Source organism: Salvia miltiorrhiza, unplaced genomic scaffold (genome assembly GCF_028751815.1).
Source record: "Salvia miltiorrhiza cultivar Shanhuang (shh) unplaced genomic scaffold, IMPLAD_Smil_shh original_scaffold_287_1, whole genome shotgun sequence".
Classification (NCBI taxonomy): domain Eukaryota; kingdom Viridiplantae; phylum Streptophyta; class Magnoliopsida; order Lamiales; family Lamiaceae; genus Salvia; species Salvia miltiorrhiza.
The window spans coordinates 205,177-224,318 of NW_026651520.1; the positions used below are offsets into that span (position 1 = coordinate 205,177).

Below are 19,142 nucleotides of genomic sequence, written 5' to 3' on the forward strand. Positions count from 1 at the left end.
TGACATAAATATTGAAAATTAAAATCAAAATTAAAAAAATAATAATATTTGATAACACATTTTTATAATTTTTTCATGTAAATAATCTTACACATAATCTTATTTATTTCACTTTATAAACTTCACTCATTTTCAACTTATTTTGACAAATTAACTGCTAAATAATTGATCAATACCCTTTATTTTTTAAAATTTAATTGCTCCTAATTAATTTTATTAAATAATTAATTTATAATTATTTTAATATTTATTGATTGAAACAAATAATTAATCAATTCAACAAAAATAGATCCATGAATTATTATCTTAAAAAATCGCAAACATTCTTTTATAAGGTGACAACTTTATGGTTTCCTTCTTGACATAAATTATAATATAATATTATCTTCTTATAATAGTGACATTGTGTGCCATTAACAATTTTTCAATGTAAAATAAATGGGATTACATACTATGAAAATTGAAATGATATAAATAAAAAATTAGGAAGAAAAAAGAGCATAAAGCGTGTAAGTAGTATCAAAAGAAAATTAATTAAAAACATAAAAAAATAAAAATAATAATAAAAAAAGCAAAATCTTAGGCTTAAGAAAAAAAAATTAGAAAAAGTATTAATATGTTTCTAGTTTCAAGGAAAATAACATTTTAATTCTTTAATTTTGAAGGAAAATATTATTCTTTATAAATATAGATTATTTTGTGTATTATAACTTTAAATTATCATAACCTGCTTATTTTAAAGCCATTTTTTACATTTTACGTATCAAATTAAAGGCCATTTCATGAGCTTTCATTCAAGATGTAGATTACATATTTTATATTGTACATAACTACTTGAAAATGAGAAAAACACATTCTATCTATAAAATAAGAAAACAAAATAAATAAAAATTTAAATAATAGTATATTATACAACTTAATTGGCGGTTTGTATTCTAGTCGGCAGTTTCCTTGTTTTCATTTTTAAGTGGAGTAAAAAATTGAATTTGAATTTTATTTTATAACTACTTATTTTTTCAATTTCAAAATTACCATTCAAATTAAATTTATTGACATTTACTTTGCTTTTTATATATATAAAGATACGAACTATTACTAAGGTATATTAATGTAGAGAAATGTTATGTGTCTTCTGTGAGCATCGGTCACGATTTAATTCACATTAGTGTTATCTTTTTGTTTTATATAGTTAGTTTAATTCTAATACCCCGTAAATTGGTATTGAGATATTATTTTCAATAAGTACGTATAAATCAAAGCTTGATTTGTTATATTTATTGAAGGGGAAATAAATAAAACAAGCTTGTAATTTGTGAAATTAATGATATCAATAATAATTTATGAGATATCAGAATCCAAATAAATACATATGACAAAAAAGTCGTTTCAACCAAATTGAAACCATAGTCTTTTTATTTATTTATTTATTATTGGGGGAAAGGAAGTGGTTGGATTTGACACCATAGACTATGAAAATATAAAAATCAAGTTCCACAAATATATATGAGTATAAAGGGACAAAGCTCGAACCTCATGATTTGGAAGCTTTAAGATAAAGTATTCAAAATACATCCGGGTAGCAGAGTAGTCATACATCCTCCCTTTCAACAAGAACTTATCTTTCTTCTGTAATCACAATTTAAAATTTAAAATTTAAAATTCAAAAAATAAATAAAAACAAAACACTTAATTATCCCCATGTTTTTTAAGGATATCCCCCTTTTTTTGTTATAAGAAAAGAAGAAAATAAAAATAACTAATGGACTTTTTAAGATACAATAGTTTTTCAGTGAGTATGATTCAGATACTACTAATAGTTTTTTCACCTATAATAACATATTTATTGTCTTAGTATTAATTATTCAATCTATACTAATGCATAAATTATTTAATTTAGAAACTGTTAAAGCAATGCTCAATAAATTGCAAATAAAAGATCGCAAACTTGATCATTTTGAAAAAAATAAATAAATAATTGAGGGCTAACACAGGTAATTTAGAAACTATTAAAGCAATACTCAATAAATTGCAAATAAAAGATCGCAAACTTGATCATTTTGAAAAAAATAAATAAATAATTGAGGGCTAACACAGGTAATTTAAAGATCAACTAGTATTTGCATCCGTGCTATGCACGAGAAATATTTTTATATTTCTTAATATATATATATAGGGTTAGGTTATATTGAGAAGCTCAAATGTGTTGAGAAGTTGAGAAGCAATTTAATAGATGAACATGCCAATTAGTTTTTATGAACACGAGTTTGATCTGGGGTTCGATCATTGGCGGTGACGTATTTTTTAATAAATTAAATAGATTCGTATGTTCGTCAGTTGTATTTGGTATGTTCAAAGAATTTATTTATATAGTGTCTAATTACCATGTTCATCAAAATATACTAACATGTTCATCTATTACATTGCTTCTCAACTTCTCAACACATTTGAGCTTCTCAATTGAACCAATTCCTATATATATATATATATATATATATATATATATATATATATATATATTTATAAATATAATAAAAATATAAATTTAACTGAATATAGAAAATAAAGAATTTACAATAATAAAAACTGATATATGAAAATGAAAAATAAGTTGAGAAAATAAATTAAGTTAAACGAAAAAATGAAAAAAAAAAATAGAATTATTAGAAAAAAGGATGAGAGGGAGAGAAAATTTTCCTTAGTTTAAAGTTTAAATAAATATATTTTTTACATTTTAAACTCAGTATCTACATAAAATAATGGGTTATTAGCGCCTAAATACATCAACTTTGGGGCTAGTTTGGTTTTGCACATGAACTTTAAAAGGTGTAAAAAATATATGAATTTTAATGTTATAGCATTTTTATCACAAATTCAAATATTAGATATTTGAACTCCATAAAAATCTTACGATTTACGAGTTTAGAGATGTCTTATATGATATCTTTTAGAGATGTGCGATATGATGTCACAAATTCATTTTTTTCTCAAATTAAAGATGATGTGGCAAGTCAAAATATCGACGTGTATTCATCGTACGTTTTAAAAAATGTCATCGTATAGGACATCTCTCAACGATATTGTACAAGACATCTCTAAACCCGAAAATCATAAGATTTTTATAGAGTTTGAATATCTAATATTTGAATTTGTGATAAAATTGCAACAACATTAAAGTTCATGTATTTTTTTTTACACATTTCAAAGTTCATGTGCAAAACCAAACTACCCCCAAAGTTGGTGTATTTAAGAGCCAATAACCCTAAAATAATAAAATTAAAGCTTTTGTCATGATCTTTTGTTGGGAACTTAATGAAATATCATAACCCTAGTTTTGATGATACCAAAATCCTTAGGTTTTCTTTGTAATAGACTAGAACTTTCCGAACTCAAGTGTTGGAGTTCATTTTCTAGATTAACTAGTGTTCTGAAGACTGAAGACCAGAGGACTGAGGACCGAGGACTGAAGACTGAAGACCTCAACTGAAGACAGCTGTGAAAATGCCAAGTCAAATACTGATGTTTGACTGATCGAGTTGCTTACTGAAGAATCAGGTATGGCTTAAGTAATAATGCAAGCCACATGGATTTAGCGGACTGATACTCAAGTCAAGTATCAGTTGACATTCTTCCTCGGACTGAATCTCCTGAGTAAAGAGGAAGCCACGCACTTTCAAGTACAGCCGCATTAAATGCAGAGATATTGAAGATCGTCATTTCTCTGCAGAGTATTCCTTTTTAGTGATAACTTTTCAGAGGCGCCTTACCTCCTGTACCTGAGACGCCGTCCTTCACCAAATTAAGGAACCTTGAAGATTGAAGCCTCAGTCAAATTCAAATTACTATCACAACGGATGAATTCTTGAAGACCATCTCCACCAACGGATCTATTCAAGACTTCTCCTATAAATAGAGCTCGAGGAACACTACAATCTTCACCGATTCAAATGCACAAGCTGAAACTCTGCCAAATTCGCAACTCGGCCATTCACTACCTTCAAAGTTTTGAATCGAAGAAGAGAATATCCAAAGCCAAAATCAGTCTACTGATTTCATACATTCTCTTAGTCTCTTAGGCAAATACTTTGTAATATCCAAAGCCTAAGTTCCCGATTACAGAGAGTTTGTTCTCTGTAATCTAGTGGGTACTTCGAACCTTCTTTCAACTGAGCGAAAAGAGTGTTTGAGTAGAGAGGAGTTCATATCAGTGTTCTGACTCCAAGAGATCTTAGCCACCCGCTAGTAAAGGCATTGTTGTGTCTTTGCATGCTAAGAGTGAGCGAGAAATCCAACATGTACAGAGTGTTGGTACTGAAAATTGTATTTTCAGTCTAAGGTTTGCTGTGCACCCGTAAGCACAAGCCCAGAGTGATAGTCAATGTGTTTAACTGACCATGGACGTAGGAACTTGTTCCGAACCACGTAAAAATCCTTTAACATTTATCGCGCGCTTTCAGTTTTACCTTCTTATTTGTGCACAAATTTGTTTATAACTGAAACTGATTAATTGCAAAGTGAAACTATAACCTGACAACGTGTTAATCAAAGGCTATTGCAAAAGTTAAGTTTTCCGCTGCTAGTGTTATTAGTCTAACTGATAAATCTTCGGATAATCAGTAAGATTGATAACACTCCTCTGTTTCAAAGTCTGACTGAAGCCCTTTGTGGATATGAGTCAAAGCTCTATCGCTTAACTGAAATTATTTTTATTTGTTGACCTCAGTCAAACTCTTTCAGTATCAGTTGATACTATTTCAATTATCTACAAGAGTTTTCGAAAAATTGCCAACAGGTGTATTCCTCCCCCCCATACACTTGTTCTACAACCCTCTGGGACCTAACAATTGGTATCAAAGCTGGTTGTTCGAAAGAAAAATTTACTTTGACCCGGTTCTACTGAACTAGATCCTTTTCTAAAGAGGGTTTTAAACTTTTTTGTTTTCTGAGTGCTACTTGTCTTCTTTATCTGTTATATCTCTTTTCCTTATGCCATAGAACCTAACTACAGCAGAGCCTCATCACTCCCGACGTTTAGTATTGAAAAATACGACATATGGAAGTTTCGATTGGAAAGCTTCATCACTGCTCAACACTGTCGGATGTGGGAAGTCATCACTAATGGACCAATCGTCATCACAGAAGTGGTCAAGAAGATACCACTGGACACCACAAAGATCCTTATGATGAAGTCCAGATCAAATCCAAGGCCGACTTCACCACTGAAGAAAGAAAGCAAGATGAGCTGGATAATCTTGCCAAAAGTATCATCTCAGAAACAGTCCTAGACAAACACGTCACCAAGATCATCAAATGTAAGACAACAAAGGAGGTGTGGGATATTCTCGAAGGAATGTGCATCGGATCAGAGGAATTAAAAGAAAATAAGCTATCTATAGCTTGTCAAAAGTTCGACACCTTCCTGATGCTAAAAAACGAATCAGTTGAAGAGATGGAGTACAAATTCAACCAAATCCTGAACGAGGTTCAATCCATCTCAAAGGACAAGTGTACCCAACGAGAAATCAACCTAAAGATTCTGCGAGCACTTTCGCGAGGCGAATGGCAAATTTACGCAGTTGCTCATCAAAACAAACCTGGATTCAACATGCTTCCAACTAATAAGCTTTTCTCAGATCTCGTGGCAAATGAATTTGATATTAAGATAAATCAAGAAATCAAGAAGGTCGGAGGATCAGACGAAGATACTCCATCAGCATCAAAAGAAGTTGCAATGAAAGCCTCAGCGAAGAAAAGCAAGTAGCAGTCGAGGGAACCGACTGAACTGAAGCCAGAAAACTTCTTCAGTCAATATGCTTTATTGACTTAAAGGTTCAACAAAATGGAATCCAAGTTTCGCAAATACAAGAAGTTTCACAAGAAGCACTTCAAGGGAAAAGAAAGAGAGCACAAGTCCAGACACTCCACAGACAGGAGCGGAGAAAAGAAATCATCCGCGATAGATCTCAAGGATGTAGAATGCTTTGGATGCAAAAAAAAAGGCACTACAGATCAGATTGCCTTGAATTATCGCACGAAGAATGGAAAGAGCTAAAGGCTAAGAGGGATCGCAAGTACGTGAAGAAGAAAGCTATGCTAGCTGGAGATGCTGGATCTTCTAAATATGCAACTGATTCATCAATCTGCAACTCCACCAGCTCAGACGACGAGAGCCAAGCCATCATGGCCAAGGATGCTGAAAGCGTGGCTGACAATACAGACAACAGCTACGACAACGGAATGAATGGGCCTGAGGTAAACTCGTACTCCAGAACTCTCAATACTCATAACTCCTTGTTGTTTATAGGAGATAACTCAGAATCTGGAGGCAACTCAAACAATGAAGTTGATGAGTATGATCAGCTCATGACTGATCATCGAAAGCTAAGAGCAATGTTCGAGAACTTCATGCAACAGAATCAGAAAATGGAAGAGGAGATTAATAAAGATTAATTCAAGCAAGAAATAGTCATCTACTATCCAGATGAAAACTGTCTTGACGAACTGATAATGGAGAATCACCAACTGAAAGCCGAACTCAAGAAATCAACCACAGAATGTGAGAAGGCCTCTCATGAAATTAAGAGACTTACCAAAAAATTGGAGCAAACAGTCAAGAACTATATGAAGAAATCTCCATTAATGGACAACTTTCCATCAAAAGCCCTAGTGAAAAGTATTGGAGGAAAGGTGATCTCTGCGGATAAGGGAAAATGAATCATGATTCAGGATATAACTGAAGTATTTGACAACAATACACCAGAAGATTCCAGAAATTATGAGAAGGAAGAAGTAGAGAAGAGAAACCTGATGGTGAACAGGAATGTTCCTCCTCCACAAAGCTACAGAAGAGCAAAGGAGGCACCCAATCAGTACATCCTCCTGAAAAAATTAGAAAGCCGTTTTCAGTCAAAGTATGGGGAAGGAATATCCGGACTGAAACGACATCAAGCCAATGGAGCAATGAAACAAAGTCTTTCTCATCAGTCCAGGGGGAAGAACAAGATCAATCAGAAACTGAAGTCTGTTCAGTTCAGGAGAGAGCAACAACCATGGAGACAAGACACCAACAAGTCCAGGCGAGTCTAATATCTCTCACAACATCATGTGACTGGACCCTATCAGTCTCAACTCAGACAAAAAATCAGTTCTATGCTCCACATTATCAGTCAAGACCCCATCAGTCAAGATCAACACCTGTATCTCAAGGGAGATATATAATGAAGCAAAGAAGACCTCCAGTCCACAACACACATAACTACTACAAGAAGGAGGTTTCAACAAAGAAAGCTCAACCGATAAAAGCTCATGTGCCAACTGAAGTACCAACAACTTCAGTCAGAAGATCAGTCAACCGCAAATGATTAGTGCCACGACCAGTACTGAAGCAGATCTGGGTTTCAAAAGAAACACTAACGCTAAAGGACCCAAACATTGATTGGGTACCTAAAATGACTTTTCCTTGCAGGGCAAAACTAGAAAACATAAGAAGAAGGAAGAAGTTAAAGTTTTAATCAAAACATGGTATCTGGACAGTGGCTGCTCGAAGCACATGACAGGCTACAAAGAATATCTAACGCAATATGTTGAGAAAGCAGACCAAGGAAATGATACTGATCAATCAGTCAAAGTATGCCAATGAACTGATAAAAAAATTTGGCATTCAACATATGAAGTCTGTAAAGATTCCTATGAACACCAACTAGAAAGTGGATCCAGGAACTGAAGGAAAATCTGTATCATTAACTAAGTATAGAGAAATCATTGGATCACTACTTTATCTAACAACAAGCAGATTAGATATAACATTTGCAGTTGGAGTTTGTGCAAGATATCAGTCAGATCCCAAAGAAGCTCACATGGACGCTGCAAAGCGCATTCTAAGATATCTCAAAGGCACACCCAATATAGGTCTTTGGTATCCAGCTGATGACAACTTCACGCTTTCAGGATACTCAGACTCAGATTTTGCAGGATGCAAGATTGATCGGAAATCAACTTCCGGCACTTGTCAATACTTAGGCAACAAACTTATCTCATGGTTTTCAATGAAGCAGACTTCAGTTGCCACCTCTACAACTGAAGCTGAATATGTTGCTGCGGGAAGTTGTTGTTCACAAATTCTATGGCTAGTCCAACAACTGAAGGACTACGGGATTGAAGAAAGAGAAGTTCTCATCTACTGCGACAGCTCCAGTGCTATTACAATCTCACAAAATCCAGTACATCACACCAGATGTAAGCATGTCGAGATACGTCATCACTTCATCCGTGATCATGTGGAAAAGAAGGATGTTTCAGTTGTGAAGATCCACACAAGCATTCAACGAGCCGATTTGCTGACCAAAGCACTTTCGGAAGATAGATTCAATGATCTATGTAGAAGCATCAGTTTACTAAATCCTGAAGATTGAAGCTGATCAAAGAAAGCGATGCACTGAAAAGAAGATCTCTACTGAAGTCTCAACAACTGATGATCGGTCAACTATAGTTTCTCAATTGATGACGTGGCAACCTAGGAAGATGTATCTTCTTTTAAGGGGGAACTATCTTTCAACGGTTCAACTGAAAACTTGGTATCGACTGACTACAATGATCAGTCAACTAGTAAGTAATCTTAATTTATGCATTAACCTTCATCTGTCTCGGCATAATCAGTTATAAGCCCTCACCTTGATAAAAATCACTTTTCTAACTGATAAGTTACTTTAAATGTTTTAAACTGATTGTTGGAAACTGAAACTGAAAATATCCTTGCTGGATAAGTATTTTAAGTTACATTAAAAAATAAAACATTTAAATAGTCCTGCATTTTTTCATTGCCTCTGCAATAAAATCTTGCAAATTTCACTGATTTGACACTATAAAATGATTAGATTCTTTCTACTTTTGAGGCACACGTCTCCTGCAGAGATGGTGAACATGAAGTTTTTCTTTAACATTGGTTTAAGGCACAAGAATCGAACAACCCGTCGTTTTCTCACTTCTTTAGTACTTAAATGCCTTAAGCCTTGAAATTTTTCTTCATCACAACCTAACATCTTCTACAAACTTCTCTGTGAGAATACTTTCTTTTTACAGAAAAAAAAAATCTTGTTCCGACCATAGAGAGACCAATGACAAAGAAGTCATGGAATGGAAAAATGATGCTCGCCTACCTGGTCTACACAGGACCATTCAACTAGATTGGTACCCTTCTCCGAAATCAAGCTTCTTTCTTCTCTCACTTGTATCCGGAGATTCGAGTGTCTTCTATCATAATGCCTGGCGCAAAGAAGCTTCTAAGCTTCGGGAGGATAAAAGTTGAGGTAACAAATACCAATAGTTACTTCAACTGGTTATCAAGCTTATCTCGTGTATCTTGCACACCTCCCATAATGGCAACAATAACGAGCCCTCACTCGTTGTCCGCCGGCATCTCTTGCCCCATACAGTCTTCTCAACATAGACCTTATGCAGGCAAAGCGATAGTGTTACTCCTCACGACTATCACTGATTCGATATTCCCTTCTCACACCCATCTCACATACTCTCCCCCTTCCTCTCTCTTAAACCCTCTTCTCACCCTAAGGTCCGTATGCATAGCCACTCTTTCATAGTTCTTTTCTCAAGAGCTCTGCATACGCACCGATATCCCCCACCTTCACCTCCACAAATACTCATATTCCCCTTCTCCCTCACCCACTGGCGCCTTCCTCTTCTGAGTCATATCTACTCCAACTCTTCTGGAATCTTCTCACGAGCTTCTGAGAAACAGAGCTGGGTATCGTCTGATCACTGCTTCCAACATCAGTCATCCTTCCTTTTTGATGTTGCCAAAAAGGGGGAAAGAAGGCAAAGAAAAACCTTCAGAGATTGAAGCTGGTAAAGCAAAAAGATCACCAGAAGATCAGGAAGTAGATAAACCAAAAAGACCTTGAGTCAATGGAGAACAAGTGTGGAAGAAACAAGTATAGGAACATGAAGATGAAGATCAACAAGAAGATGAATATCAACGTCAAACAAGCAGATAGATGGACTGCAACACAAATCCGAATTTTATGTTTGCGTGTATTTTCTTTGACTTTATTTTGATTTGTACCAAAAACTGATTTCTCATCAGTTATTTTGAAATGAAAATATTACTCCTTTTGATCTCAACCTGAAGACAATGTCTTTTTGTCCAGGCTCTAATTACTTATTTCAGCTATGTCTTCGTTATGTTCTTATTTTTGTTATATTTTTCCCCTGTGTGCAAGTTTTTAGGTTATCTTGTTAAGGGGGAATAGTATTCACCCTGTTTAGTAACTTGCCTTTTTATTTTTTGTCGGTTCTTGTCTTAGAACTGTTTGTATGGTTTTGGCATCATCAAAAAGGGGAAAATTGTTGAGAACTTAAAGAAATATCCTAGCCCTAGTTTTGATGATACCAAAATCCTTAGGTTTTCTTTGTAATAGACTAGAACTTTTCGAACTCAAGTGTTGGAGTTCATTTTCTAGTTTAACTAGTGTTCTAGGACTGAAGACCGAAGGACTGAGGACTGAAGACTGAAGACTGAAGACTTAAGACCTCAACTGAAGACTGCTGTGAAAAGGCCAAGTCAAATACTGATGTTTGACTGATCGAGTTGCTTACTGCAGAATCAGTTATGGCTTAAGTAATAATGCAGGCCACATGGATATAGCAGACTGATACTCAAGTCAAGTATCAGTTGACATTCTTCCTCGGACTGAATCTCCTGAGAAAAGAGGAAGCCACGCACTTTCAAGTACAGCCGCATTAAATGTAGAGATATTGAAGATCGTCCATTCTCTTAGTCTCTTAGGCAAATACTTTGTAATATCCAAAGCCTAAGTTTCCGATTATAGAAAGTCTGTTCTCTGTAATCTAGTGGGTACTTCGAATCTCCTTTCAACTAAGCGAAAAGAGTGTTTTAGTAGAGATGAGTTCAGACCAGTGTTCTGACTCCAAGAGATCTTAGCCCCCCACTGGTAAAGGCATTGTTGTGTCTTAGCGTGCTAAGAGTGAGCGAGAAATCCAACCCAGAGTATTGGTACTGGAAATTATATTTTCAGTCTAAGGTTTGCTGTGCACCCGTAAGCACAAGCCTAAAGTGATAGTCAGTGTGTTTAACTGACCGTGGGCGTAGGAACTTGTTCCGAACCACATAAAAATCCTTTGTCATTTATCGCTTTCAGTTTTACCTTCTTATCTGTGCACAAATTTGTTTATAACTGAAACTGATTAATTGCAAAGTGAAACTATGACGTGACAACGTGTTAATCAAAGGCTATTGCAAAAGTTAAATTTTCCTCTGCTAGTGTTATTAGTCTAACTGATAGATTTTCAGATAATCAGTAAGACTGATAACACTCCTCTGTTTCAAAGTCTGACTGAAGCACTTTGTAGATATCAGTCAAAGCTTCGTCGCTTAACTGAAATTATTTTTATTTGTTGACCTCAGTCAAACTCTTTCAGTATCAGTTGATACTATTTCAGTTATCTACAAGAGTTTTCAGAAAATAGCCAACAGGTGTATCCCCCCCATACACCTGTTCTACAACCCTCCGGGACCCAACATCTTTAATTTGATATGTATATCAAATATATTAGAATTAGCTGAATTTCATAATTTTAGAAAAGAAATAAAATAGAAAAATAAGAAGATAAAGAAAAAAATATACAAAAAATTAATTTATAAATAAACCATCAATTTCAATTGTCATATAATTTTAAAATTAATTTAAAATTTATTTTAAAATTAAAATTACCTTTGTAATATATTATAGATTATAAATATTACGCAACATGAACCCAAATAGTTGAAAAAAATTCAACAATTTCAACTGCCCCCAAAAAGAATGTCTATCTTTCATACCCTTAAAGGTGCGATGTACTTGTACGACGCTTCAGAGAGTGCTAATACTATGTGATCATCGTTTAAACCAACCATGTAGGAGATATGATACATACCTGTTCGATCACCAAATAACAATAGAATTAGGATGTGTTGTTTTTAATTGATAAATTTATAATGACAAAATAAGTGATAATATTTTTTTGTTTTAAATGCCTTATTTCTTTTCTCATTTTCCACAGAAGTGAATTTTATCATTTCTTATTCCTTTTTTTCACTTCAAGAAAGGGATACTATTATCCCTCTATTTTTGGTGCGATAATGTTATCTCTCCTTGAAGTGTAAAAGAGGAATGGAGTAATCAATACAATTATTTATGAAAGGAAGATTGTCATGTCGATCATATTCTTTGCTGCCACGTAGTTTGCTAGTAGGCACCCATCTTCGGGGATATTCTTCCATTAAGTCATCATCTTGATGATGCACTGCTCGACATTCATCGTCACCCTTCGCTCAAAGTTCTGGTATCTCTCTACTCGCTCTGCTAGGATATACCTCCTAGCGGCACTCTTCCCATGGGTCCTACGTGGTTGTGTTATCTATAACATAAGGCTCTAATCTGTAACTGATAGTGATAACTTAAAGCAAGTACTAAATGCAATCATAAATTTCGAACTAAGTTTAAACTACGGGAACTATCCTCCTAGATCGTGTATCTTAGTTTGGTTGTCTAGAGTTTCGACCATAAGTAACTTAGGGTTGTTTCTCTCTTAGACCTCAGTTAACCTTGAGCATCATACTATACCTTACTCGTGATTGGTTAACCATAAATAACTTTGAGGATGCTACACTCCTTATAAAAGATAACTTATAATTTAACTTTGAATTTAAAAAGCATTTATCACATACTTTGCATTCTCATAACTATGAGGGGATGCTTACCTACTTACAAAAAAAAAAAAAAAAAAAAAATACAAACAAACAAACTTATAACTGTAAGGGGATGCTTCCCTCCTTATGCAAGAATACTCATAATTTATCTAGAATTATAATCATCCATTGCATACTGCTCATACTTGGCATTAACAACACAATTTCTTGACAAGTTACTTGAAAAAGTTGTACCTGTTACTCTAGAATCAGGGCAAAGGAAGGCTAGTGTGGTCCTTTAGAGTTTCTGAAGAATCACTTGGGCTCATGGGTATCCTTTTGAGCAACCCTTCTCTGATACCATCTTGTGACAGCCCGACTTATCTAGAGGCCAACACGTGCACTATGGGTGCTTTAACTGAACTAGGTTAATCAGCGTCTAACTTTTCTAAAAACTTAGTTAATTAGTGGAAAATATTAACCGATACTCAGATCGATTGCTCAAACGAACTCTATCTGACGCGGAGTATGAAGACTGCGGTCAAATCTGGTTAACTCATAAAAAGGAAAATTGAGTGCTCGAGAGCAACTTAATTGGTCAATTTGTTTAACAAAATAACATTAGTTCTTAAATGCCACGCAGTGCATACTCAAAACCCTAGTTTAATAGGAGAATACTGGAGGTGAACTCATTTTAAGGACACGAGTTCAACCCGAGGGAAAACTAGTCAAGGATAACCTTGACCTTCTTGTACTGCTCGTGCTTTTAACCAACACCACCCTTGCCCTCCACTGCACACGGCTCCTCATCAATCCGTGAAAAATTTTTAGTGTAACAGCCCTGATTTTTTGGGAGGATAAGAAATGGGCTATGTGACGGGACTACTAAGCTTTACTTGAATAAAATGGGTAATGTGCCCTGAGGGTTGGGCATCATCTCATTAATAGAAAGATATGCCGTATTTAAATGATAACAAGTACGACATTATAACATAACTATTCTACCTATCAGGATCGGAAGTTCGAAGGTCTGAGACCAAGTCAACATCTCATACTAAGCATATAATAGATGCGGAAAAAAATCGCTAGAAAAATGATGGAGAGTGAAATTCATATTAAAAAATACGAATAAAAGTATTAACATAGTTAGGCATCAGATAATATTCACTAAGTGAATTTCTTTCAGCGAAAGTAAACACAGTATTTCTTCAAAATCCACAACAACAACCCTTTATCAGCGTCGCACGTCACCACCAGCTGCCCAATCTGCAAAAGGTTTTGAAAACATTTGCAGGGCTGAGTACTAGTGTACTCAGTGGGTTGAGCCATTTAAAATCATTTGAAAGCCATTTACTGAAAATATAGTTCATGCTTTAAACAGTATAACACAGAATGTTTTTAAAACGAGTCATTCCATGCATACTAAAATAATCTGAGTTCATCTTTTCCTAGCTCATCTATTGGGCGTGCTCTCTACAACTGGTTATCATCGAATCTCTCAAGATAACAGGTTCTGGTGTACGTACACAATTCTGGTTAGCAGAGCTAACAAAGTTATAGTTGGCGAAGCCAACAATGTCCTGGTAGAAGCAATAACCAATAGAGAGCAAAAATATTTTAAGCATGAACCATCCACTTTAACATTTCATAAAAGTGAGCTTATTAGCTCAAACATACATTTCGTAAATAAAGCCTCACCTGTATTGACCAAGTCTGTCGTTTAAACTTAACTCTGAATCGAAATAGCAATCTCAATCCTCCTAATCCCCGATGCCTACAAGAAATCTATAATCTTAATAGGTCTCCTGAATCTAATCTTAACCTCATAGTGAAACGCTTAACATTCTATGATTCGCTTAGCCGGATTTTCAAAATTTAATGAATAAATATTTAAAAATTAAATTTCTTGAGTTAAGGACACCAACAATATCCTTACTCATTTTTCTTCAATAATTGATTTTATAAATCGAACCAATTAAATAATAAATGATTTTATTTGCAAAATATATAATGCAAATCATTTCATGCTCAACTCATATAATAAGTAATTGTACTTAATATATGCACATAATATTATGCAATCATTCATTAAAACGATTAATTAATCAAACCTATATATAAGGTCTAATTAATAAATTAATTAGACTTAGGTAAATAATTAAATAAAATAAGTTCAATACTTTAAATTAAAAAGTAAGTCCAACAATTAGATAAGGGCACCCATACTCTTTTATTTAAAAGAATTCGCAGCCCACATTATAAATAAACAATGGCCCATTGTTAAAAGAAATAAAAGGTCTAAAATTTAATTAAATAAAAACAAAGGCCCATCTCCTTTAAAATATCTGGCAGCCCATATTTGGGCCAAAAATAATTAGGGCATAGCCCAAACTTTCTCTTCCCTTTAAACAAACCCTCACACACACAACACACAAACACACACACGCACACAGCTGCTACTGTGCAGCAGCCTCCCTTCTCCATCGTCTCTCTTCCGGCGGACGGCAGCAGCGCCGTCTTCCTGCCGCCGCCGTCGTCGCCACCCCTGAATTCCCTCTCCCTCACCCTTGCTCTCTATTTCTTCCTCACCTCCCGACACGCACACTCACATACTGAAAAAGCTTCCGCCTCCTCTCTCAAAATTTCCGGCGACAGCCACCACCACCATGGCCACCGCCGCGTGCTCGGCTCTGTCGACGGCAAGAGAGCCGCCGCCGCCACCGAGCCCACCGAAATCCCTCTTTGCTCGAGCTCCGGCGACTGCAGCAGCGACAAGCCACCGCTCCGTCTTCCTTCTTGGCGAGGGTGAGGCGCCGCCGCCTCCCTTCATCTCGCTCCCTCTCGAGCTTCCTCTACTTTCCGACAACAGTGGCTCCGCACCGCTGCTGCCGGCGCCCTAGCCACCAACTCCCTCTCTCTCTCTCCTTCTTTGGCCGGGCAGCAGCAGCAAAGCTGCCGTGCCGTGCCGCGCCACCCTCTCTCTCTTCCCTGCGCGCTCCGGCGCCTCCCTCTCTCCTACACTTGGCCGGATGGCCGGCAGCAAGCTCGCCACCATTCCGACGCCGCTCGACTTAGCCCAACACACACAACACATACCCGATTCAAAAGCTTGAAACTTTTCTTCCATTTTAAGCAAAATCTGTATCTAGTTGTAAAAACAAAGCTAATGATTTTTATTGAATTTTATTGTTGTATAAAACACTCTTTAAGTGTATAAAATATAAACGTTTTTTAATATACGAATTTTATGTAGAACACGTATGAATTTATCTAACAGAGTTATGAATTGCGAAAAATAAATTTTTGTTACCTTTAGGATTTGAACTCAGTATCACGAATTCATCCAACAAGTTACGAATCAATCGTAGATCTTGATGAACTTGGGTGAAAATCATTTACTCCCTCCGTCCTGTTATTCATGGCAGGTGCTTTTTCGGCACGGAGATTAAGGAGTGTAGAATTAAAAAAAAATTACTCCCTCCGTCCCAATAAATGTGGCCACCTTTCCATTTTGGTTTGTCCCACTAAAAGTGGTCACTTTCCCAAAATGGAAATATTTATCACATTCAATCTCTTACTTTATCACATTATCTCTCCTACTTTATCACTTTATTACATTCTCTCTCCTACTTTATCACATTCTCTCTCCTACTTTATCACTTTATTACATTCTCTCTCCTACTTTACCCACACACTTAAAATACTAATCTACAACTCCTTAATCTCCGTGCCGAAAACCAAAGTGGGCACATTTATTGGGACGGAGGGAGTATATATTTAGTGTTGTTTTAATTAAACCTGAATTGCTATTAATTAAATAATCCTTTTCATCACCCCCATGCCAAATTCAACACAAACAGTGAAGCATCGCCGGAACCGCCGACTTTCTTTCGTCTCCGGCGCTGCCGACTTCCCGAAATCCAGCACCCCTTCTCGAATTCACATAGCCATAAACCAAAATCCCCAAAATTCCCAAATCCACAAAAGCAAATAAACCAAGAATAATTCGATCTAAAGATCCTCCTAAAAAATAATGACGCTTGAGATCTCAGAGACTGCTCCGGATGCCATCGTGATGAAGGTCTTTTATCCTCGCGGTTGGAGATGAAGGTCCGCCTCGTGAGCCATCTCCTTGGTGCTGCTGTCGTCTGTGAGGAGAGGCAACATCTCCAACGGCGTGGGTGGAGGAGGCGACGGCGTAATAGAGAAGGCGGCGACGGGGATAGTGCAGGGGCGGTGGAGGTCACCAGCGGACAGATCTGGCTGTGGACGGCGATGGACAGATCTGGCTGTGGAGAAATCTGGTTGGCCGACGAACGGCGGTGCCACTACTAGGGTTTGGACGGCGGTGGCTGCGAGAGAGAAAGGTGGGAGAGATGGGGAGAAAGAGAGACCGATGGGTGTGGAGAAGGAGAAGAGAGAGAGAGAGGCGGTGGGTAGGATGAAAGAGAGAATAAAAGTGTATTGATTAAGAATTTTAATTAAGCCCTAATTATGACCCAAAAAGGAAACAAACCTTGTTACTTGGAACAGCTCAAAAATGAATACAGGCTATAAATAATGGGACGGAGAGAGTATATTTTATACACTTAAGAGTGTTTTTATTCTAGCCATCCCCTATATATATATATATATATATATATATATATATACTGAAAAGATGAAATGGATGCATATGTTGTATTTCTTGTTTTTATCTCTAAGAGAGTTGAGATGCTAACTGAGTTAAAGGTATAACCTTTAAGAATGAATCTGTTGAAACTTTGAAGTTGATTGATTGTTGGATTTGTGGTGAGGAAGAACTTGATAAATGCACTTGTATAAACTTGGCCTTATGAAAATAACTTGGGTGGAATATATGTGAAGGAGAGCTTGGCTGCATTCCATCTTGAATTGGCAGAGGACTTGCCTTAAGCAAAGGTGTGTTGGGAATTGAAAGTCTCTTTTAGGCTGGGCGGCTAGTAGGTAGGTTGGGCGGCTAGTATGTAGGGTAGGGTATATAGGTAGGGCGGCTAGTTGATTGGACAATTAAAACTTCAGGGTTAAATTATGTGAAATGTAAAAATTCTTTAGGGTTTGCGAATTAAAAGCTCGTGTAAATGCTTGAATGTTTAATTAAATTAATATGCAATGCAATAAATTTAAATAAATAAATTTTTCAAAAGGTTTTGCAAATCAATTGTTGGAATTAAAATAAATTCTTTTTTTTTAATCCGTCGTGAATCATCTTAAATCCTAAGATCAAAATTACTATAAACTTAGCTATGAGAAAAAGGGGTATTACATTTAAACTTTGGGCTGAGAAGTAGTGCAGTTTGTGAAGTTAATGCCCTTTTTATTTAGAACTTTTGCTTTTAAAGAAATTTTTGCTTGGTGAAATGCATGTCTGCTGGAAAATATAGCAACATTTAAAAAAAATAATTACTATAAATTCTAAAATACTTGTGGGCCTGAGCTCCTTTATCTTGCGCACATTTTCTTGGTTTGATGTTACCTGCTTGGTTCTAGGTATGGGAGATCCGACCAAATCAAATCTCATACCTAGACTTTTACTTGTGAACACACTCTGGATCCTCCGTCGGGGTCATAGCCAATCGTCTTGATTCACGACCCGACCCTTTTGTGGGCACCACCACTTATAACTTTGTAACAACCAAACTTTACATGCATTCACAAATAAAACTTATTTTCTTTAATTTTCTAAGAGTGGGCTTAATTACTAACTCAAACTTACTTCGCAAATATAACTCACCAGTCAAATCTGTGGTGAGGGAGCGAACTCAAGCTGTGGCACTGTCCTATGGATCAATCTCTACAAGACGAATCTTAATACTTGCTCATGCTATATATAATGGAAACTGTTGTCTATCTATGATTTTCTAGGTCAACCTATTCCTGGACTCTTAATATATAATCAAAACTGGAGATTATGCATTACTTATACTCATCTTACTTATCTTGATGACTTGGCTAGGTTAACTCACTAATGCTCTTTAAAACTTTGCACAAACATGTTTTGACTCATCATACATACGCAATTTAACTCAAATGATTAATCTTTGAAAATTGACTCTGATGAGAGCTAAAATACTCATCAGCGCTAGCTGTGCTTAACAATACAGGAACGTTTTGCCTAAATTATTATTATCATTATTAAATAAAGCTAACCAGCGCAAGTTTAATTGGAGACTTGGGATCATAAAAGGAACCCGAAGCACCTGCGCAGTCAAGAAATAACGGAGCTTTCGGCGCAGTCAAGCCAGCACAGGCGACTCAAACCAAGGTCAATTTATGAAAGGGGTTTAGGCCGAATTATCTAAGGAATGGGCTTAAATGCCTTAGGGCTTACTCTCATACCTTTAAATAGATGGTCTAGCATTAGAGTTAGGGGATTTCAATCTTAGTTCACTTGTAATATGTAAACACTGTCGATATAGTGAAA

At 36.0% G+C, this 19,142-nt stretch overlaps 1 protein-coding gene across 1 annotated transcript in view; it reads right to left on the minus strand.

Annotated features, from left to right (window-relative positions):
- Nucleotides 1-19,142, minus strand: part of LOC131003884 (acyl-acyl carrier protein thioesterase TE3, chloroplastic-like) — a 32,882-nt gene that overhangs the window by 4,715 nt on the left and 9,025 nt on the right. The window contains exons 3-4 of the mRNA XM_057930454.1: nt 11,852-11,946; nt 1,531-1,626 (exon numbers count right to left, since the gene is read on the minus strand). Of these exons, the coding sequence (XP_057786437.1) occupies nt 1,531-1,626; nt 11,852-11,946 (191 nt within the window). The remainder of the gene's footprint in view (nt 1-1,530; nt 1,627-11,851; nt 11,947-19,142) is intronic.